The following is a 20061-nucleotide window of genomic DNA, read 5'->3' as shown; positions in this document are numbered from 1 at the left end:
ACAGGTGTTTGTGAGTACTCAGGTATGTTTAATTACTGCATTGGTGCAGGTATAAGAGAACTAGGCTTCCTTCTAAGCTTTTGATCATCTTTGGATTCTGTAGTTTCCATTTTTCAACATGAGGACCAGAGATCTGTCAATGAAAGTCAAATAAGCCATTGAGGCTGAAAAAAAGGAATAAAACACTAAAAGACATTACTCAAACTTGTTTGAAACATCATTAAGAAGAAAGACCATACTGGTGAGTTTAGTAATTGCAAAGGAACTGGTAGGCCAAGGAAGACCTCCACTGTTGATGTCAGAAGAATTCTTATCATAACAAAGAAAAATCCCCAAATGCCTGTCCAACAGATCAGAAACAGTCTTCAGGAGACAGGTGGGGATGTGTCAATTTCTACTGACTGCAGAAGACTTCATGAACAGAAATACCGAGGCTACACTGCAAGATGCAAACTACTAGTTAACTACAAAAACAGGATGGCCAGATTACAGTTTGCCAAGATGTATTTAAAAGAGCCTGCAGAATTCTGGAAAAAGTTTTTGTGGACAGATGAGACCAAGATTAACCTGCATTAGGGTAATGGCAAGAGAAAAGTGTGGAGGAACTGCCCAAGATCCAAAGCATATCTGTGAAACATGGTGGGGGTGTTATGGCCTGGACATGCATGGCTGCCACAGGTACTGGTGCACTTATCTTCATTGATGATAGAACTGCTGATTGCAGTAGCAAAATGAATTCTGAGTTGCACAGAAACATCTTATCTGGTTAAATTGGAGCAAATGCCTCCAAACTCATTGGACAGTGCTTTAGCCTACAGCAAGACAATGATCTTAAACATGCTGCTAAAGCATCAAAGGAGATTTTCAAAGCTAAAAAGTCTTCCATATGCTGAAGAGAACCTAGGGGACAGGGCCCTGAAACAAGCAAGAGCTGAAGATGGCTGCGGTAGGAGCCTGGCTGAGCATCACCAGAGAAAATACTGAGCACCTGGTGATGCCTATGACTTCAGCAAAGTCATTGCATGGAAGGGATATGCAACAGAGTACTAAATATGACTATTTTAATGTCCCAAATCTTATAGTGTGCTGAAATGATCAAACCAAAATGTATACAAATAACCTTGAATAAAACTGGAATGTGCTTAAAACTGTGGTGCATAGGGACAAATAAAGGAAAAAAAGTGTCTTTGCCCCAAACATTATGGAGGACGCTGAACAAAATTTCACCTTTTGAAGGCATTCCATTGACCAAACAAATCCTTGGCAGAAAATAACTTGTCCCAATCCACACTTTCTAGATTCTTTCTCAAAATTGGCCTTTTCGAATCTCAACCTGAGGACCAGATCTATCTTTATTCATAATGGCATTATGATCACTGGACCCAAAATGTCTCCCGACACATACTTCTGTCACCTGTCCTGTTTTGTTCCCTAATAGGAGATCCAGTAGGTTCCTCTATATATTGATTTCGAAAACTTTCCTGAACACATTTGACAAACTCCAAGCCTTTTACAGTATGGGAGTCCCAGTCAATATGTGGAAAGTTCATATCTCCTATTTATATTTCCTGTAGCTGTCTGCTATCTTTCTACAGATTTGCTCCTCCAATTCTCGCTGACTATTGGGCAGTCTATAATACAACTCCATGAATGTTATCATACTGTTCACATTCTTCACTTCCACCCATATAGCCTCAGTAGACAAGCCCTTTGATCTGTCCTGTCTGAGCAGAGCAGTGATATTTCCCTTGATGAGCAATGCCACACCTCCTTTCATCCTTCCTGCTCTATCATGTCTGAAACAGCTGAACCCTAGAAAATTGAGCTGCCAATCCCATCCCTACTGCAACCAAGTTTCACTATTGGCCACCATGTCATAATTCCACGTGCTAATCCACACTCTAAGCTTATCTGCCTTTCCTACTCCTTGTATTGAAATAGATGCACCTGAGAACATTTCTGTCAGGGCTCCTGCAATTTACTGCCCAGAGGTGCTGCTATAAATCCTACCCTCAGGTCTGAAATAAATGACTGAGAAATTGACATGTTTTGGAACTCTTGATCACTACATACAATAGATATATTTTCCATAAACTGTGCTGGCCTTAAGGCTCCAATCTAAAATTTCTATTCCTGATTGAGCAATGGCATTTCTGTTTGCCTTTTCATTCATAATTATGAAAATTAATCTGGGATAACAATTCCAAGTATACATCATGGGAGATGCAAATTGTTGGTGTTAAATTGAATCTTCCTTTTCCATTTGGTTTGCAATACACCATTGTGTTAATTATTTTGGATGGAGATTCATGCAAACAAAAATTTTGATAATATCAAAATGAGAATCAGATTGTTCACATTTATCCTTTCTCCTCACCCAAACAAAGACAGCACTGAATTGCAGCAATCAACATTTTAGTGAAAAAGTGGGACAGTCCTATGTATTAGAGTATTTTGTTTCCTTTTTGTTCCCATGTGATCAAATGGTTCCATCACCTCAGAATGATTTATCTCCAGATCAAATTTGAATGATATGATTCACTCTTCTTCAGTAACAAAATGCAGTTTTAGGGATAAGAAACAAAGGTACAAACTCCACATGCTGCAAACTTTGTATGTGTGAGAGACTCATTTTTCTGAAAGTTTTCCGGGCATTGAAGAGAATATAGTGAAATGTCGCAAGATTGCTTACATTTATCATCCTTAGTTATTGAGTGACCTCCTTCAATTTACTCTCTGCATAAAGAAAGTCTTCAAACCCCATTAAACCTGCCCGTGAAGCTGTGATCTCTCCATATTGCCTTCCAACACTGTCTCTATAGGTATTCACAGTCAGAGAGATGCAGCTCAGAAAGAGTTCTTTCAGCCCAACCTCACACCAATTCTATATTAATCCCATTTTTAATTCTCTCCCCATTCTGTTCAACACCCTGACCCGCACCCCCACAAATTCTACCATAATGTGGTCAATTTGCATATCCATAGAATGAGGGTAGAAACAGGAGGAAAACCACATGATCACAGGGAGAATGTGTAGACTCCACATAGCCAGCACTAGGATTCGGCCTGTGTGTCCAGCACTACTCGCCATCTAATGCAAATTGACCACATCCATCCGTACTTCACTATCGCTTCTCTCAACTCCTCAATGTTGTCAGTCTGCTTGGCCAATACCCAACATTTGATGGGTAGAACTTTCTTCAGGTGCATGCTGGGATGTTGAAGCCATTGCCTCTTTCTGCAATAGACATATCCACCATACTAACCAAATCTACTCCTCTCAGTTTGAGGCTAAACCAGATGGTTCCACTGTTTCTGCATATTTGATCCAAGATGAAATTCAGATCTAGGCTTGGACCATGTTTTATTTTATAGTCTTAATATTTTATTGGCTCAGTCAAATTTTACTTGATTACCAGTACACACTCATGAAAATCATAAAATGCTCAAGGTGTTACATAGGTTGCACAGTTAGCGTAGTGGTGAACCCAGCATCAGCAACCCAGGTTCAAATCCAGTGCTGTCCATAAGAAGTCTGTATGTTCTCTGTGTGTCTGTGTGGGTTTCCTCCCACCCTCTAAACCATACAGGGGTTGTATAAACTGATGTATTTGGGGAGCACAGGCTCATGGGCCAGAAGGGCCCGTTATCGTGCTGTATGTCTAAAACAAAATGGAAGCTGTTATCACTGAGAATAATACCTTACTTAACCACATAAGGAATAGGAGCAGGAATTGACCATCTGGCTCATCGAGCCTGCACCGCCATTCAGTAAGTTTGTGGTTGATCTGGCTGTGGACTCTCAGGTCCATTCACCCACTTATTCCCCACAACTCTCTATTCCCCTATTCTTCAAAAGTCTCTCTGTCTATATCTGAAATACATGCAACGAGGCAGCCTCCACTATTTAATTTTGGCAGAGAATTCAACAGGTTCACGACTTGCTGGAAAAGGTCACAGAAGGTGGGACATTTGAGCAGATGTGATTTTAATGATGGATGTAAAACTCTTACAGGTAATGGACAAGACAAAAAGTCACCTGAGATTTATTCTGGCCTCTTGCTGAAATGCCAGTGGTGTTGTGAAAATATTTCCCAATGAGCTATGGATGAGATATAAAGGTCAGTATGCTATTGGCCTGTATTTCCAGACAATTTTCACATTGCTGATTCAACATAACCACAAATAGCTTCAGCCAGTCAATGGCTTTAATCCTTCATACCAACAGATGTCCAATGCAAAGCACCTCCTCATTTCAATATTCCATCAGTGTTTTTTTTCAACCAGTTATCTTTGTTTTACTACTGTACTGTTGTCTGCCACTGCAAGAGATCAGAGTAGAAAGAAATAAAAAGAACTACATCTACTAGTGAGCATTTTTATTTGTTCAAAGATTTGGAACTGGTTCAACAAACCTGAGCTGAAAAGTGAAGTCATTCCAGACCTTCTTATACTCTCATCACATTTTAATGAATAGTTTGAGCTTATCGATCTTGCCCATCACGCAAGGGTGACATTCACTCTGTGCTATTCCAGAGATTTGAGCATAAAATGTTTCGAGCAAGGCTCCATTTTGTTGATCAACAGTTGGGATTTAGGATTGCTTGTAAATAAACAATCATCCATTAAACCAATAATTAAAATGTAACCATTTCCCAACTAATACATCAAAGCAGTGAAGAAGTGTAGTCACAATTTAAATGAAGCAGTAGCATTTGCCCACAGCAGGTTATAATGAGTACAAAGTTGAAATGTTTATTGATAAACTATTTGTTTTGGCAGCAGAAGGATTACAAGGGACAATTATTCCATTATCAGAATGAGATAAAGCTTCTGTGCTGTATCCACATAGTTTAACTAACAAGCAGAGAAGACACCAAATAAATTATTTTATCACCTTTGCAGACAAGTGGATGTATATTTTATAGCAGATAACAGCATGCAAATAAGGAATTTAAATTTAATTGAACAACTAAAAGAGGAACATGCATTTCCAATTTTAAGACTGGAAAGAGGATCTTAAGGGTCCTGCCAATAGACTGCCCTGGTGAATTAGTCGCTTTCAGGTGGCCACAAAACCTGACTGTAAAGCTGCACAGAATACTCCTGAATACTCCGGTGACGCCATCAGCCATCGACTCCCGAGACAAGGAAGCTGGTCTAAAGTAGACTTTTTCAAATTTTATTTTGCACCCTCTCCCGCTGCTGGTCTGCCCCCCCTTGCCCACCCGACTGCCACTGCTGCTGTTGGTCTCCCACCCCACTCCCCCCTCGCCTGCCCGACTCCCACTGATGGTCTTCCTTTCCCACCCTCACCCGCCCAACCCACTGCCGTTCTCCACCCCCACCCTCGCCCCCCCCCCCGACTCGCGCTGCTGCTTCGGGGGTGAGGGAGAGGGAGACCGGCAGTAGGAGTCGGGCGGGGGGGCGAGGGTGGGGGGGAACTGGCAGCGGCCACAGGAGTCGGGCGGGCAAGGGTGGGGGGGGGGATCCGGCAGCAGGAGTCGGGTGGGAGAAAGTGGTGGGAGGAACCGGCAGCGGGAGTCGTGCGGGCAAGGGTGGGGGGGGATCCGGCAGTGGCAGTGGGAGTCGGGTGGGCGAGGGTAGGGGGGAGACCAGCAGCGGAAGTCAAGTCATGCCTGAGTTGTTTGTTAGCCATGCCTTGACGCGCTGCTATGACGTGAGGTCAGCATGGGCGGGACTAGGCACCTCTTCGGAGTAGCCGGCTTTTGCTGCTAGGCGGCTAGCAGTCAGCTGGCACGTTTAGGTGCCAGAAAGCCATCCATTCCATGGCCACCTAAACGTGCTAGCTGAACTCCTCTAGCCTCACCTGCAGGCACCTAATCTTCTATCAGGACACTTGAAAGCGGCTAATGTCTATTGAATCAGCTTGTCACCTGCGAAGAGAATAAGTTCCTTCATGAAGATCCACCCCATTTTACAACAAGGCTGTTGATTTTTAAGTGAGATTGCATTACCTGCTTTCATGTCTCATTATTCTCTGTATGATGAGCTGCATATACTTGGAAAATATTCTCTAGCAGCCACAAGGAACAAAGATGCAGTATCAGGATTCTCTGATGCTTCCTGGGCACTTTAGTACAGGAAGTGAGGGATGAGGGAAGAACACTCCTTGAGATCTAAGAGTGTCTGCAAGGCCTAATTGAAATAGTTGTATATTGTGTGGTATAAAATTCCAGCTATCTGCCGAAGCCATGTCTTCAGTGGAGGACAATATTTATGGCTTAATAGGAGGGTGTGAACAGATCTCTTAATTTCCTTGCTCTTTCAGGGATACCCTAGGACACTATAGTTTTTACTTTGATGTGCCCTATAGACTCTTTTATCTTGCTGTTTGTGTAACCAGATAAGCAGTGTCACAAACAGCACATCATTTCCTGAAGGTAGGGTCTCTCAACTACAGTATCTACAAACAACATTATGTCAAGAATAGCACAGATACAAACTAATATGCAAGTTCAACTAATTTTGAATCTATCTGATCTCCATTCATGTGTCCACTTTTGGCATCCGTGATTCCAGTGGATCACCTCCCCAAGGAGGTGGATGTGCAATCTAAGCAGGTCAAGCAACGTCAGTGGGGGAAAGAAAGGATTGTCTCCATTTCAGGCTGGAAACCTTCATCAAGGTTATATGTGCATCTGGTCTCACATCCTGTTCTGCAATTGTTACTTCAATATAACTGTCTACATAACTTTTAATACAATGTACAATCATTTTCCTGTAGTTGGTTAACTGTCCACATGAAAGTGCACTTGTAATAGTCACACATTGTGTTTAATGCATCACTGGATATCATGGACACTCAGCAACCTCTACTTTGGTCAGTCCCCGAGGCTCTCAATTTTTATGCATTTGGTTTCATACCACCCTGTCTCTTGACTCCTAATCTGATCTACTGCAGACACCAGAAATTTCTTCTTCCTGTTTTCATTTTTCAAGTCACAGTCATTTCACTTGACTTCTCCTTTCGAGATTACCTCCAAACTCTGCCATGACTGTTTTTATGAGCCCCGCAGCACTCTGGCTAGGCTGGCACTGGGTTGACATGAATAAGCCCATGCTTCATGTAACTTGATACTGCATATAAATTGCTTGTAAATATGTGTGCTATGCCTATATATGTGTTTGCACCCTTATACACTGAGGATCAAAAAACACTCTTTTGTCCAGTTGTACTTATACAATTGAATGATAATAATAAATGAACTTGCTTCAGAGGATCTTCAGAACTTTGGAACAGTCTCTCCATTGTAATGCTCTTTCAGAACAACCAACTTGGTCTGTGCTTGATTCAGTAGTCAGCAATTTTGTAAGTAACAAGATTCCAGCAGACACTGAGCTCTTCCCCTAAATTTGCATAGTCCCCAAATTCCCAGCAAAAAAATATTGCCTTTGCAAGACTTAATCTCACCTCACTGGAACATCTCATGATGAGCTTATAGTACCTCCTTTTGCTTGTGGATTTGCAGAGGCAGAAGTGTATACTAAAACATTTTTGAATGGCTTCCTTTGGGTTGTTTGTGCAGATTACAGACTCTTCCCTAGAAGCACCTCCCTTTCAGATCTGTAAAACATACTGAAATTGTTAAGTCACTGTCAAAGTGACCCCCTCATACACCTACTCCCAAATGGGCTGAATGGCATGAGGCCTGGACAAAATGACTTTTCCTCTAGAATGCCACATCTTGGTCCCGTCTGACCAGATTATAACCTTGTTCCTTGCTTTATGATGCCCTCCACAATTCCTTCTGCAATCACTTTCCACATAGCCTGATGTAATTTCTGCTTTATTTTGGCCAGTGACAAAACATACAAATCCTCAGTTAAAAAAAGAGCAATCAATGGAAGGAGCTCGGTGGATCAATCCTTGTGTATAGTTTTTACCATCCTTCACCCAGTCAACACTGTGAACCAATGTCTCACCAAGAACATTTTTGTGTGCTCTGCTTCCTGAAGGGCTGTTAATATTGTCCATTCTCATGACAAAGTTCACATTCACCATTATGCTACTTTACCACAGCCCTGGACTCTTGGTCTTTTTCTCACTTTCGTGAACAGCAATATCTCCATGCTTCAGGTAGCCTGCTGTCCAACACCTTTTCTGTGCAACCAATCAGATGGACACTCAATAAATGTCATCTCCGTTAGTGTTGGTGAATTGCTACCTGTCTCTAGATTTCCAATTTGCTCTCGTGGAGTGAGTGGCTATTTTCTGCCATCGTATCCTGAGCTGTACTTTCTCTCACTTTCCCACAGGAGTCATTGAATGACTATCTTTTAAAGCTACTTCAGTACCAGCTTGAAACTTTGATCTCATGGTGTATGCTAGCTGGAGACTCCACTGTGCTTCTCAGAAATATGATCAGACAAGGTCAGTATTCCCTGGAGTGTGAGTTGGTCCTGGATCTCCTCCCTGCCCAATACAATGATCCTATTTAAAACCTTCTCCCTCATTCTAAGTGACTTAGTCCAATCCATGGGAGGGCATTCCAACCCTATGACAATAATAAACAAATGGTTAACGTTGATGCAATCACAAAGAAGGCTTGGCAGTGGCTCTACTTTGTGAGGTGTCTGAGGAGATTCAGTATATCAATGAAGTCTCTTGTAAGCTTCTACAAGTGGACCTGGAGAGCATTCTGGCTGGTTGCCTCACTGCCTGGTATGGAAGCACCGATTTTCAGGACCAGAATAAACTCCAGAGGGTTGTTAACTTGGCCTGTGACATCACAGGCACCAGACTTCACTCCATTGAGGACATCTACATGAGACAGTGTCTTAAAAAAGCAGCATCTATTCTCAAATCCCCACCACCACCCAGGCCATGCCCTATTCACTCTGCTACCATCAGGGAAAAAAGGTACAGGAGCCTAAAGACTGAGAACTCAGCAGCACAGCTTCTTCCCCGCTGCCGTCCGATTCCTAAATAATCAATGAACCAAAGATACTGCCTTACTTTTCGTGCACAATTATTGCTATTATTAATTTATTTTTATAGTAATGTTGTAAGATGGTTATAATATGTATGTTTGCACTGTGAATGTCATGTCAATAAATTTTGATTCCCACACAAATCAGAGGGACCTATTACATGTGTGCCCAGCATCATTTGACTCCACCTCAACAAAAAAATAGTTGAAGTATTTCAGGCACACATCCCAACCTCTGACTGCCTGGCACTGGAGTATCAATGTGCATATTTATAGATTCTCTCAATAAATAGGGAGAGCTTAGAAGTACCTGCCCTTAAACCTCTCATCAGCTGTGCCACAGATACTGTTCAGTATTCTTGTTTCTAACTCCTCATTGTCCAATTCTACTGTAGTAATTTAACACCGGCATTATTCTCAGCATTCTCTTATCAATTCAAAACACACAAAATTTTCTTTACTTTCATTGAATGCCACTCCACTTATACCTCTTCTGCCATTTAATCCCCTCCTTATCCAATATTTCTTTAATGCCTGAGCCTACATATATGGCTCATACAACACCTTATAAAGCAATGACCATGATCATTCTCTCTACCTGCAAAGGAAGGCAATGTCCAATGCAAGATTGAAGGAGGAGAAAAGGTATCCAAAATCATTGCCCTCATTCAGACAGACTTTGATATGCAGGATATGACTGGCCCAGGCAGAATCAGGGAGAAAGAGAAGTATCATGTCATTGCAAACTGGGATTTACGATACATAATCATTTTGGTATACCTTCAAGAAAAATGACCATCTAATCTCTTGTTGATTCTCCATTAAATGTTGACAACATTGTCCATGTGAGGTTTTGCCCAAGAAGCAAAAGGGGCTTCAGTTTAACCCCTCGTCCAAGACAAGCTGTCCAATAGAAAAGCGTTCTTGCACTGCTGTGCTCAATTGAGGTTTGAACCCAAAGCAAGTAATAGGAACTTTTACACAACCACTGTGAAGCAGAAAATTTCCACAATTTTTTGCTCCACTGGCAGTGTAAAAATGTCCTGACGGAATTTATTTGCTAAATTCCATCCCGTAATTTTTCCACAAAGACCTCTACACATTTTTACGGTGCAGCTGCAGTGTAAATTGACTGCAGGCACTCCATAAGAAACTGGGCTAATGAATATGTCGTTCACCCTCCGACAAACTCCTCAACACAGGAAGACAGTGTAAAAATGCTTAGGAAAAGTGCTGTATAAACTACCACTCTGGAGGTAAGTTTGCAAATTCTTTTACAAAATTTTTCCTTATTTCTGTGTAAAAATAATAAATGGGAAGCTAGAGGAACTCAGGGGTAAGCAGCATCCTTGGGCTAAAATGATCAGTCCATGCCTCAGGTTGGGACCCTTTATCAAGACTGGATAAAGGATCCTGACTCGAAATGCTACCTGACTCGCTGAATTTTTCCAGTCTCATTGTTCAAGATTCCAGCATCTGCAGTTTTTGCAGTTTTCTATTGAACCCACAACATTCTGCCTCAAAGGAAAAAAATGGAACTCATTTACAGTCAATTGAATCTGAAATAAAATTGAATTTGAAAGAAAATCATACCGGGAGCGTAGATCAATTTGGTGTGTTTGGGCAGTACAGGCTCATGGACTGAAAGGGCATGTTCCCATGCTGTATGTCTAAATTTAAATAAAAAAATTATGACTACAGTATAGAGAAAGTGGGAAGGTCACAAGAAGACAAATGCACAAAAGACTACTGATGCTGGAACCTGGAGCAAAACACAATCTGGTGGAGGAACTCAGTGGTCAATGTTTTGGGCTGGAAAAGATTCAATCAAGGAACAAGCCCACCTTTTCTGCCCTGAAATCCCATCAACCTGTACATTCCTTATCAAGATTATGATTCCTTTATTGCCATATATTAATATAAAATGTAATAATACACAAAATTCATCAACTTTTGCATGGCATAAAGACACACAAACATGGGCTACTAGCATGTCCGGGAACCCCAACAATAAGAGAAAATGAAGCAAAAGAGAATTCCTTCAGACACTGACTATCTGTCTATTCCCTACCTATTTTTGCATCTGTCTGAATTCTTCTACCATCTCCCCTGGCAGAGTGCTCCAGACATCTACCACTCACTATGAAATATTTGCCTCGCAAGTTTCCTTTAAATTCTTCCAGCTTAGCCAAGTCTTCAAGTATTTGGTATTCCATCCTAGACAAGAGACTTGAGATGTCTATCCTGTTTATGGCTCTCATAATGTTATTAATTTTACATTCTTCCACAACATTACCCCTTCAGCTTCCGATGCTTTGGAAAAAGGAATCCATATGTGTCCAACCTCTCCTTATAGCTAATGGTCTCCAATCCAAGCTAGATTCTGGTGACTCTCTTCTGTATCCTCTCCAAACCCTCCATATCACTTCCTGTAATGCAGTGACCAGAACTGCACTCTTTACACCAAATATGGCCTAACATATTATACAGTTTCACATGGCTTTCCAACTTTTATACTCAACTCTCATTCTGATGTAGAAGAATGTCCCTGATGCTTTTCTTTTTAACCAGCCCATCAACTTGTGTTGCCATTTTCTGAGACCTATGCCCTTGCATCCTAACATTCCTCTGTAGGAATCAGTTCTCCTCAGGGTACTGCCATTTACTGCATGTTTTCCTCTTGCATTTGACCTCCCAAAATCTCAGCTTTATCTAGTTGAATCAGCAATTATATAGAACTGCATAATTATTTTGAGCAACACAGTTCAGCATGACAAATTTAGCAAATGCAAAATCCTGGGATCACATGCTTCATTTCTCAACTTGAGTCTTCAACGGACAAAGGTTCCAAAGGTGTAAATATACCTCTGTACAATGTTTATCCATGTCACTTAGAGCTTAATAATTGCCCACATTCTCACCTTGCTTGTTCGGTTAATGCAAGCATGCAAAGTCAAAGAATCACTTACTAAGTTCAGGAATGTGAGGTACTTCCATTGACCAGCATATAAGAACACTCCTGCAGGTGCATGGTCAGACTGAGTGTTAAGAAGCAAATAAATGAGAAGAAGATACCATACAAACGAGGCGATATGATACACTGCAGACATAATTGTTGAAGCCATGATTGTCCCTATGGCTAAGGATATAGTGGGAAGCTTTACACTAATCATTTAATCTCATTGGATGGTACCACTTTTCATAAGGAATGGGGTGAATGAAACATGCCAATTAAAACAATTCAAATGGTTTATACTATTTTAAAGAAAATTATTACCTCCTTTCAGTTCCTTTGGTTTTCCTGTTTCTCTGAGTAACTAATATATCAAATTAGTGTAGTTAACAGTCTGAAGAATCATAAATAGACCAGCCAATAGCATTTAACTTCATTACTCATGTACTGAAAAATGGATGTCGTATTCAAAGGGTCTATTGTTTGCTAATATTGGATATAATATACAAAGCACTCATTGTTTGCTAATAGTTATCCAATGCCATTTATGCAATGTTTCCAAACACAAAGTAATAAGTTCTCTAACATTGTGGCTGTATTGTGAAAATTGAATAACAATTGCTTAACACTTGGTATTTAACACAAAATCAAACTGGACAATGTTTTCACTGTGAAACATAATTTTATCCATTTTAGAATCCCCAATGAGGCCAATGACTCACTATTTTGATCACAACTTATGATATGTTAAACCATATTACTGAAAGGCTGAGCCATGTCTGTCTACAGTGTAAGGAATGAACTGTAAATCAGTGCCTCTCAGTAGGCAGGAAGATGAGAGTTTGGGGAGCAGTTCCTATTTACTCTTTTATTACGTCGAAGAGATTGATCGCAGACTGGGAGATCTCTTCACTCGGTACATCCTCTCCGTCTGCAACCACAGCAACCTCCCAGTGGCTAACCACTTCAATTCCGAGTCACACTCCCATACTTACATATCTGTCCATGGCCTTATGTACTGTTCCACCCTGACCACCCGCAGGTTGGAGGAACAACACCTTATTTTCTGGCTGGGCACCCTCCAACCACATGGCATGAACATTGACTTTACTGCTTTCCATTAAGCCTGCTCACCTTTTATTGCCCCTCCCCAATTTCCTGCCCTTCCAGTTCTTTCATCTCCTGCCCTGCCATCCCCTTCCCCCTCTGTCTTTGGCTTGCCTTCGCGGACGAAGATTTATGGAGGGGTAATGTCCACGTCAGCTGCAGGCTCATTTGTGGCTGACAAGTCCGATGCGGGACAGGCAGACACGGTTGCAGCGGTTGCAAGGTAAAAATGGTTGGTAGGGGTTGGGTGTTGGGTTTTTCCTCCTTTGCCTTTTGTCAGTGAGGTGGGCTCTGCGGTCTTCTTCAAAGGAGGTTGCTGCCCGCCAAACTGTGAGGCGCCAAGATGCATGGTTTGAGGCGATATCAGCCCACTGGCAGTGGTCAATGTGGCAGGCACCAAGAGATTTCTTTAGGCAGTCCTTGTACCTCTTCTTTGGTGCACCTCTGTCACGGTGGCCAGTGGAGAGCTCGCCATATAACATGATCTTGGGAAGGCGATGGACCTCCATTCTAGAGACGTGACCTACCCAGCGCAGTTGGATCATCAGCAGCGTGGATTCGATGCTGTCGGCCTCTGCCATCTCGAGTACTTCGATGTTAGGGATGAAGTCACTCCAATGAATGTTGAGGATGGAGCGGAGACAACGCTGGTGGAAGCGTTCTAGGAGCCGTAGGTGATGCCGGTAAAGGACCCATGATTCGGAGCCGAACAGGAGTGTGGGTATGACAATGGCTCTGTATACGCTAATCTTTGTGAGGTTTTTCAGTTGGTTGTTTTTCCAGACTCTTTTGTGTAGTCTTTCAAAGGCGCTATTTGCCTTGGCGAGTCTGTTGTCTATCTCATTGTCGATCCTTGCATCCGATGAAATGGTGCAGTTGAGATAGGTAAACTGGTTGATTGTTTTGAGTTTCGTGTGCCCGATGGAGATGTGGGGGGGGCTGGTAGTCATGGTGGGGAGCTGGCTGATGGAGGACCTCAGTATTCTTCAGGCTGACTTCCAGGCCAAACATTTTGGCAGTTTCCACAAAACAAGACATCAAGCGCTGAAGAGCTGGCTCTGAATGGGCAACTAAAGTGGCATCGTCTGCGAAGAGTAGTTCACGGACAAGTTTCTCTTGTGTCTTGGTGTGAGCTTGCAGGCGCCTCAGATTGAAGAGACTGCCATCCGTGCGGTACCGGATGTAAACAGCATCTTCATTGTTGAGGTCTTTCATGGCTTGTTTCAGCATCATGCTGAAGAAGATTGAAAAGAGGGTTGGCGCGAGAACGCAGCCTTGCTTCACGCCATTGTTAATGGAGAAGGGTTCATAGAGTTCATTGCTGTATCTGACTCGACCTTGTTGGTTTTCGTGCAGTCGGATAACCATGTTGAGGAACTTTGGGGGGCATCCGAGGTGCTCTAATATTTGCCAAAGCCCTTTCCTGCTCACGGTGTCGAAGGCTTTGGTGAGGTCAACAAAGGTGATGTAGAGTTCTTTGTTTTGTTCTCTGCACTTTTCTTGGAGCTGTCTGAGGGCAAAGACCATGTCAGTAGTTCCTCTGCGTGAAAGCCGCACTGTGATTCTGGGACAACATTTTCGGCGACACTAGGTATTATTCTATTTAGGAGAATCCTAGTGAAGATTTTGCCTGCAATGGAGAGCAGCGTGATTCCCCTGTAGTTTGAGCAGTCTGATTTCTCGCCTTAGTTTTTGTACAGGGTGATGATGATGGCATCACGAAGGTCCTGAGGCAGCTTTCCTTGGTCCCAGCAGAGCTTGAAAAACTCATACAGTTTGGCATGCAGAGTTTTGCCGCCAGCCTTCCAGACCTCTGGGGGGATTCCATCCATGCCTGCTGCTTTGCCACTTTTCAGTTGTTCAATTGCCTTATATGTCTCTTCCCGGGTGAGGACCTCATCCAGCTCTAGCCTTAAGGGCTGTTGAGGGAGCTGGAGCAGGGCGGATTCTTGGACTGAGCGGTTGGCACTGAAAAGAGATTGGAAGTGTTCTGAACATCGGTTGAGGACGGAGATCTTGTCGCTGAGGAGGAATTTGCTGTCTGAGCTGCGCAGCGGGCTTTGGACTTGGGGTGAGGGGCTGTACACAGCCTTTAGAGCCTCGTAAAGACCCTTGAAGTCGTCAATGTCCGCACTGAGCTGGGCTCATTTGGCGAGGCTAGTCACCACTCATTTTGGATCTATTCTGTTTTTCTCCCCCATTCTTCACGACACACTGCGGAGTGTGGCTGGCAACATTGGGAAGAATGAAAATGGTATTAGTAATGGAATAGTGTTGTTATGGTTGATGTGGACTCGATGGGCCAAAGGGCCTATTTCCATCTGTTAAACTCCTATGTGTGTCCATGTAAATGAATGCTTGATTAGTTGTATCTGTTTCGAGGTTGCATTTGCAAAATATATTTATATATCTATATATAAAACTACCCTGACATAGCTATAGAAGTCGTGTGATTTATTTCTGCAGTTTCCAGGGATGAGGTGAGTTACTTTTGCAGCATTTTCTGTGGGCACTTTCTTCCATTATGTCTGCTTTGGAGGTTCTCTGGGTACAGAAAAATGAAAGGACAAGTTCTTTTGAGTAGTGGGTTGTAGATAAAGGGATGATGAGTCAGCATACAGGAGGGAGATTCAAAACTTGGCTGAATGGTTCACCAACAACAACCTCGCACTCAATGTCACCAAAACCAAGGAGCTGATTGTTGACTTTGAGAGGTGTATGATCCAGTTATCATTGGGGATCAGAGGTGGAGAAGGAAAATAAATTTAAGTTCTTGTTAGTCACTATCTTGAAGGATCTTTCCTGGACCCAACACAAAAATGGCATCGTGAAGAAAGCAAGTCAGCACCTCTACAACCTCAGCGATTTGCAGGTTTGATATGACATCAGAAACCCTGGCAAATTTCTACAGATGTGGGGTGGAAGGTATGCTGACTGGCTGCATCATGGTCTTGTCTGGGGACACCAATACACCTGAGCATAAAGCCCTCCAAAAGGGAGTGGACACAGCCCGAGGCATCTCAGGCGAAACCCTCCCCACCTTCAAGAACATCCACAGAGAACACTGCCGTGGGCGAGCAGCAGCACTTATCAAGGATCCACATCACCCAACCCATGCTCTGTTCTTGCAGCTACCATCAGGAAAGAGGCATAGGTGTCACAAGACGTGCACCATCAGGTACAGAAACACCTGTTACCCCTCCACCATCAGCCTCCTCAACAACAAACTCAATCAGGAACTCATTTAAGGACTCTTACTTTTGCACTTTATTGATTTTTTTTCTCTCTGTATTGCACAGTTTGTTTACATTGGTTTCTTTGTTTGATTGTGTATGTTGAGTACCGTTTTTTTTCCAATACCAATAAGTGGTAATTCTGCCTCATCCAGAATCTCAATCAAAAGAACCTCAGAGTTGTATGTGATATCATGAATGTACTCTGACAATAAATATGAAAACTTCTGTTCTCAATCATATGAGGCTCTCTATAGAGGACCTATTCCTTCCCCTGCAAAGCCTCATTTGAAATGAAACAGCGCAACCATTTCCAGTAATGCTGTGGCTTAGTAGGGTGGTGCCCTTTAATAATTGGTGCATGGCGTCATTTAAGGCAGTATTGGATCAGCAAGTGCACATATTAAGCCAGTAATCACTGTGAACAGGAGGAAGGAAATGTTGAATGCTGAAATAGCAATATAATATTAATAGTTGTGCAGGTCCAAACATGCAGCACGGGTTTCATGTTACTATTTAGAATTTTCAGCCTGGGTAGTCCTTTAAGAGTCTTTAAAAGTTTCAGTATTAATCTGCTTGCATTTAATGAGCAAGCCATTATCAGAATATGGTATTTGCTCAAATGCCATCCACCAAAGTGCCTTGCAACATCCAAATGAGCACAAGTAGCAATCAATCCCCTAATAATCTATCATATGGGCATTTCCAGTACATGCGTAAAGAGATCAGGTGGACTGAGGGATCATAATTATGAACAATATTCTAGCTGCAGCCGCACCAACACATTGTGCAATACATTTCTATTTTTAAACTATAATTGGGCAATGAAAATTTATGTGCCATTTGACTTAATTATTTGCTGCACCTTTTTGCATTTCATGCACAAGTAAGTACCTCTGTACCCCACTCATCTGCAGCCTTCTCCATTCAGATAACCATCTGCCTTTGATTCTCCTATTGAAATGCACGACTTCACACTTTTTTCTTATGTTAAACTTCTTTTTATCAAATTTACATATGTTCCAATCTTAACATTATCGCAGATTCCATTTATTTGTGTTGTATACAAAATCTGTTTCTTTGTTTGCCCTGTAAAGGCAAACGAAGAATCGTCATGCAATCCAGTGCCATTATTTAAAAAAGCAAGAGGCATTGAATGGCCATAGATCTCGCCGACTCCTCTGACATTGTCACCTCTGTTACCCCCACGTCCTCTGCATCTGCACTGACTGTTTAATGGTGAACTCGCTTGAGGTATCTAGATGACATCTCCTCGACCATTGGTTCTGAATCCCAAAGTGTTCTTGTCGCAGTCACCACCTGAGGATTTTTGCGAGGCCTGCTCATCACCGCACCTGCATGAATCCTGGATTCTTGGTTCTCTGAGGCCTGATGTGAGGCCTTCAGCTACTTAGCACTAAACTGGAGCCTGCCATACCAGCTGTGGGATAGGAACATAGAGCAACCCAGCAGGACCGACAGAAATCCCCTTGGATCCATTCCAAAGGCAGACCTGGTTTGCTGCTGCAATGCCCTCTAACCTATTTACGGAGGGATTTGCAAATAAAAATTTAAATAATAAAATCTAAAGACTAAAATATTGCTTTAAAGATTGTGCCATAAAGTATCCAGACCGGTTTGTCTTGGTGCTGTGGGAGAATCAATTGCACAAGGTATTGATTTGGAAGTGAATCAAAAGGTTATTAAATAACACAAAGGTAGAAAAACAGTGCTCCTGATTTAGGCAATGACACTCTCGACAAGCATGACCATCCTCAAAAACAAAGAAAAATTCCTCCATGCTGTTAAAGGATCAGCTCCACTGAAAGCTACAAGGCCTAATGAAAGAGGGGCCTATATCAGATATTGGGAATTTGCTGATGATGTGGGTTGAGGACCAAAGCAAATCCCTCTCAGCATGTTGGTGATCACTGTGAAGGCACCAAGCTTATTCCAGGAGCTTAAAGAAAAAGCAGGACCAGACTTCAATATCTAGTTTAGTGCTAGATCGGGGCGGTTCAGGTGCTGCAAGCAATGTTTCTTGCTGCATAATGTGAAAGGGAGTGGTGAGTGGTGAAAGCAGAAGAAGAATTTGTTGAAACCTTAGATTAACTAATTGTAGAGGGAGGTTATTTGCCCCAGCAAATTTTTAATATGTATGAAACCTCCTTATCCTGGAAGATAATGCCTGAAAGGATCTTCATCCATAAGGAGGTCAAGTCAATGCCAGGCTTTAAGGCTTTTAAAGACAAAGCGACAGTGTTGTTAGGAGGCAATGTTGCTGGCTACAAGTTAAAGCTATTTCTTATTGGGCATAGTGAAAACACAGGGCTTTCAAGAACATTAACAAACACACCTTATCAGTTTATTACAGGAGCAATAAAGAATCCTGGAGGACACAAATGCTATTTCAGGATGCCCTTCTCAATTACTATGCCAGTGAAATGGAGAAGTACTGCTTGGAAGAAGGTGTACCTTTCAAGATTTTGCTAATTGTAGACAATGCTCCAGGACATCCCCCTTTCATTGGTGACCTCCACCCCAACATTAAAGTGGTGTTCCTCCAACCAAACACCATCTCTTTAATCCAGCTGATAGACCAAGGGGTTATTGCAGCATTCAAGGGCTACTACCCAAGGAGGCCTTTGCTCAGGCTGATGCTGCAACTGATGACACTGGCAAGACACTGATGCAGTACAACATTTCCACTGCATAAAGAACTTTGCTTGGGCCTGGGATGATGTAACCAAAGAGTGCATGAATGGCATATGGAAAAAATACTGTGCATGACTTTAAGGGGTTTGAAAAAGATGATGAAATTGCAAGGATTAATAAAGCTGTTCTTGACATGAACCTAGATATAGATGATGAGGACATTGAAGAACTCCTGGAGGTGGTTCCTGAGGAACTAACAAATGAAGAGTTGCTGGAGCTAGAGCAAGAGCGAACAGGTGTAGAAGAGGCAAGGGAAAAGGAAACTGCGGAAGGACAAGAAGAACAGGTGCAGAAGAGGTCAAATTCTTTGCAGACCTTAACAGCTTGCTGAAGAGATGGACCCAAACACTGAACATTTTTCAGTGATAGAGTGGAATGCTCATGCAGTGTTTGCTGCATATAAAGGAATTTATGAAGAAAAGAGAAAGCAAAGTAGGCAAACAACACTGGGCAGATCCCTGAAGAAGCCAACACCTCCCCATGAAGAGGCTCAGTCACATCCTTCAGGCATTACGGAGTGACAGTTCAATGGAGGTTATTTGATCTGAAATTGTTCTAGTGGAAGACGATGAGGAAGTTGAGAACAGTGACGTGGATGATCCTGATCCTCCTTGTTAAATTGTGTATGATACAGGCTAAGAAGGTGTTTACATAAAAGTTTAAAAAGTGAAAAAAATTAAACAATTTAATTTAGCATAAGTTTAACATCCCATATTACTTTTTATATGGTGTTTACACAATGTCCATATCACCCAGTTTCACAGAACATATCATGGACATTAAGTGGCGCATACCTGCATCTGTTGCCTTGGCTTTCATGATGGGAGTGGTAAAAAAGAACCTCGGAAGGTTGATTCAGAACATTTTGTGGATGATACACATTGAACCCAACTTGAGAGTGGCAGAGAAAAGGAATATTATAAGCTACACAAAATACCAGTCAAGAAGGTGCTTGTGTCAAATGGTAATGCTGCCAAATGTTGTTGCAAATCCACGAATCTAGTCTAATCTAAGTGTAAGTGTTCAGTGAGAGATGGTGGAAAAGCTTTGGGGAGTGAATAAGTAAATCAGTAATAGGTGAATGCCCAACCGCTGTCCT

General features: G+C 42.2%; 1 protein-coding gene across 1 annotated transcript in view; it reads right to left on the bottom strand.

The window, feature by feature from the left end:
- The window catches only part of LOC138758802 (androgen-dependent TFPI-regulating protein-like), a 67188-nt gene extending 51651 nt beyond the window's left edge, over positions 1 to 15537 (bottom strand). The window contains exons 1-4 of the mRNA XM_069928225.1: positions 15504 to 15537; positions 15011 to 15157; positions 12783 to 12838; positions 11924 to 11992 (exon numbers count right to left, since the gene is read on the bottom strand). Coding sequence (XP_069784326.1) covers positions 11924 to 11992; positions 12783 to 12838; positions 15011 to 15157; positions 15504 to 15537 — 306 coding nt within the window. The remainder of the gene's footprint in view (positions 1 to 11923; positions 11993 to 12782; positions 12839 to 15010; positions 15158 to 15503) is intronic.
- Between the last annotated feature and the right edge of the window lie 4524 nt (positions 15538 to 20061).

The sequence above is a fragment of the Narcine bancroftii genome, chromosome 1 (assembly GCF_036971445.1).
Source record: "Narcine bancroftii isolate sNarBan1 chromosome 1, sNarBan1.hap1, whole genome shotgun sequence".
NCBI classification, from domain to species: Eukaryota; Metazoa; Chordata; class Chondrichthyes; order Torpediniformes; family Narcinidae; genus Narcine; species Narcine bancroftii.
Note: the sequence above shows the minus strand (reverse complement) of the source record. Positions and strands in the feature narration are given on the sequence as shown.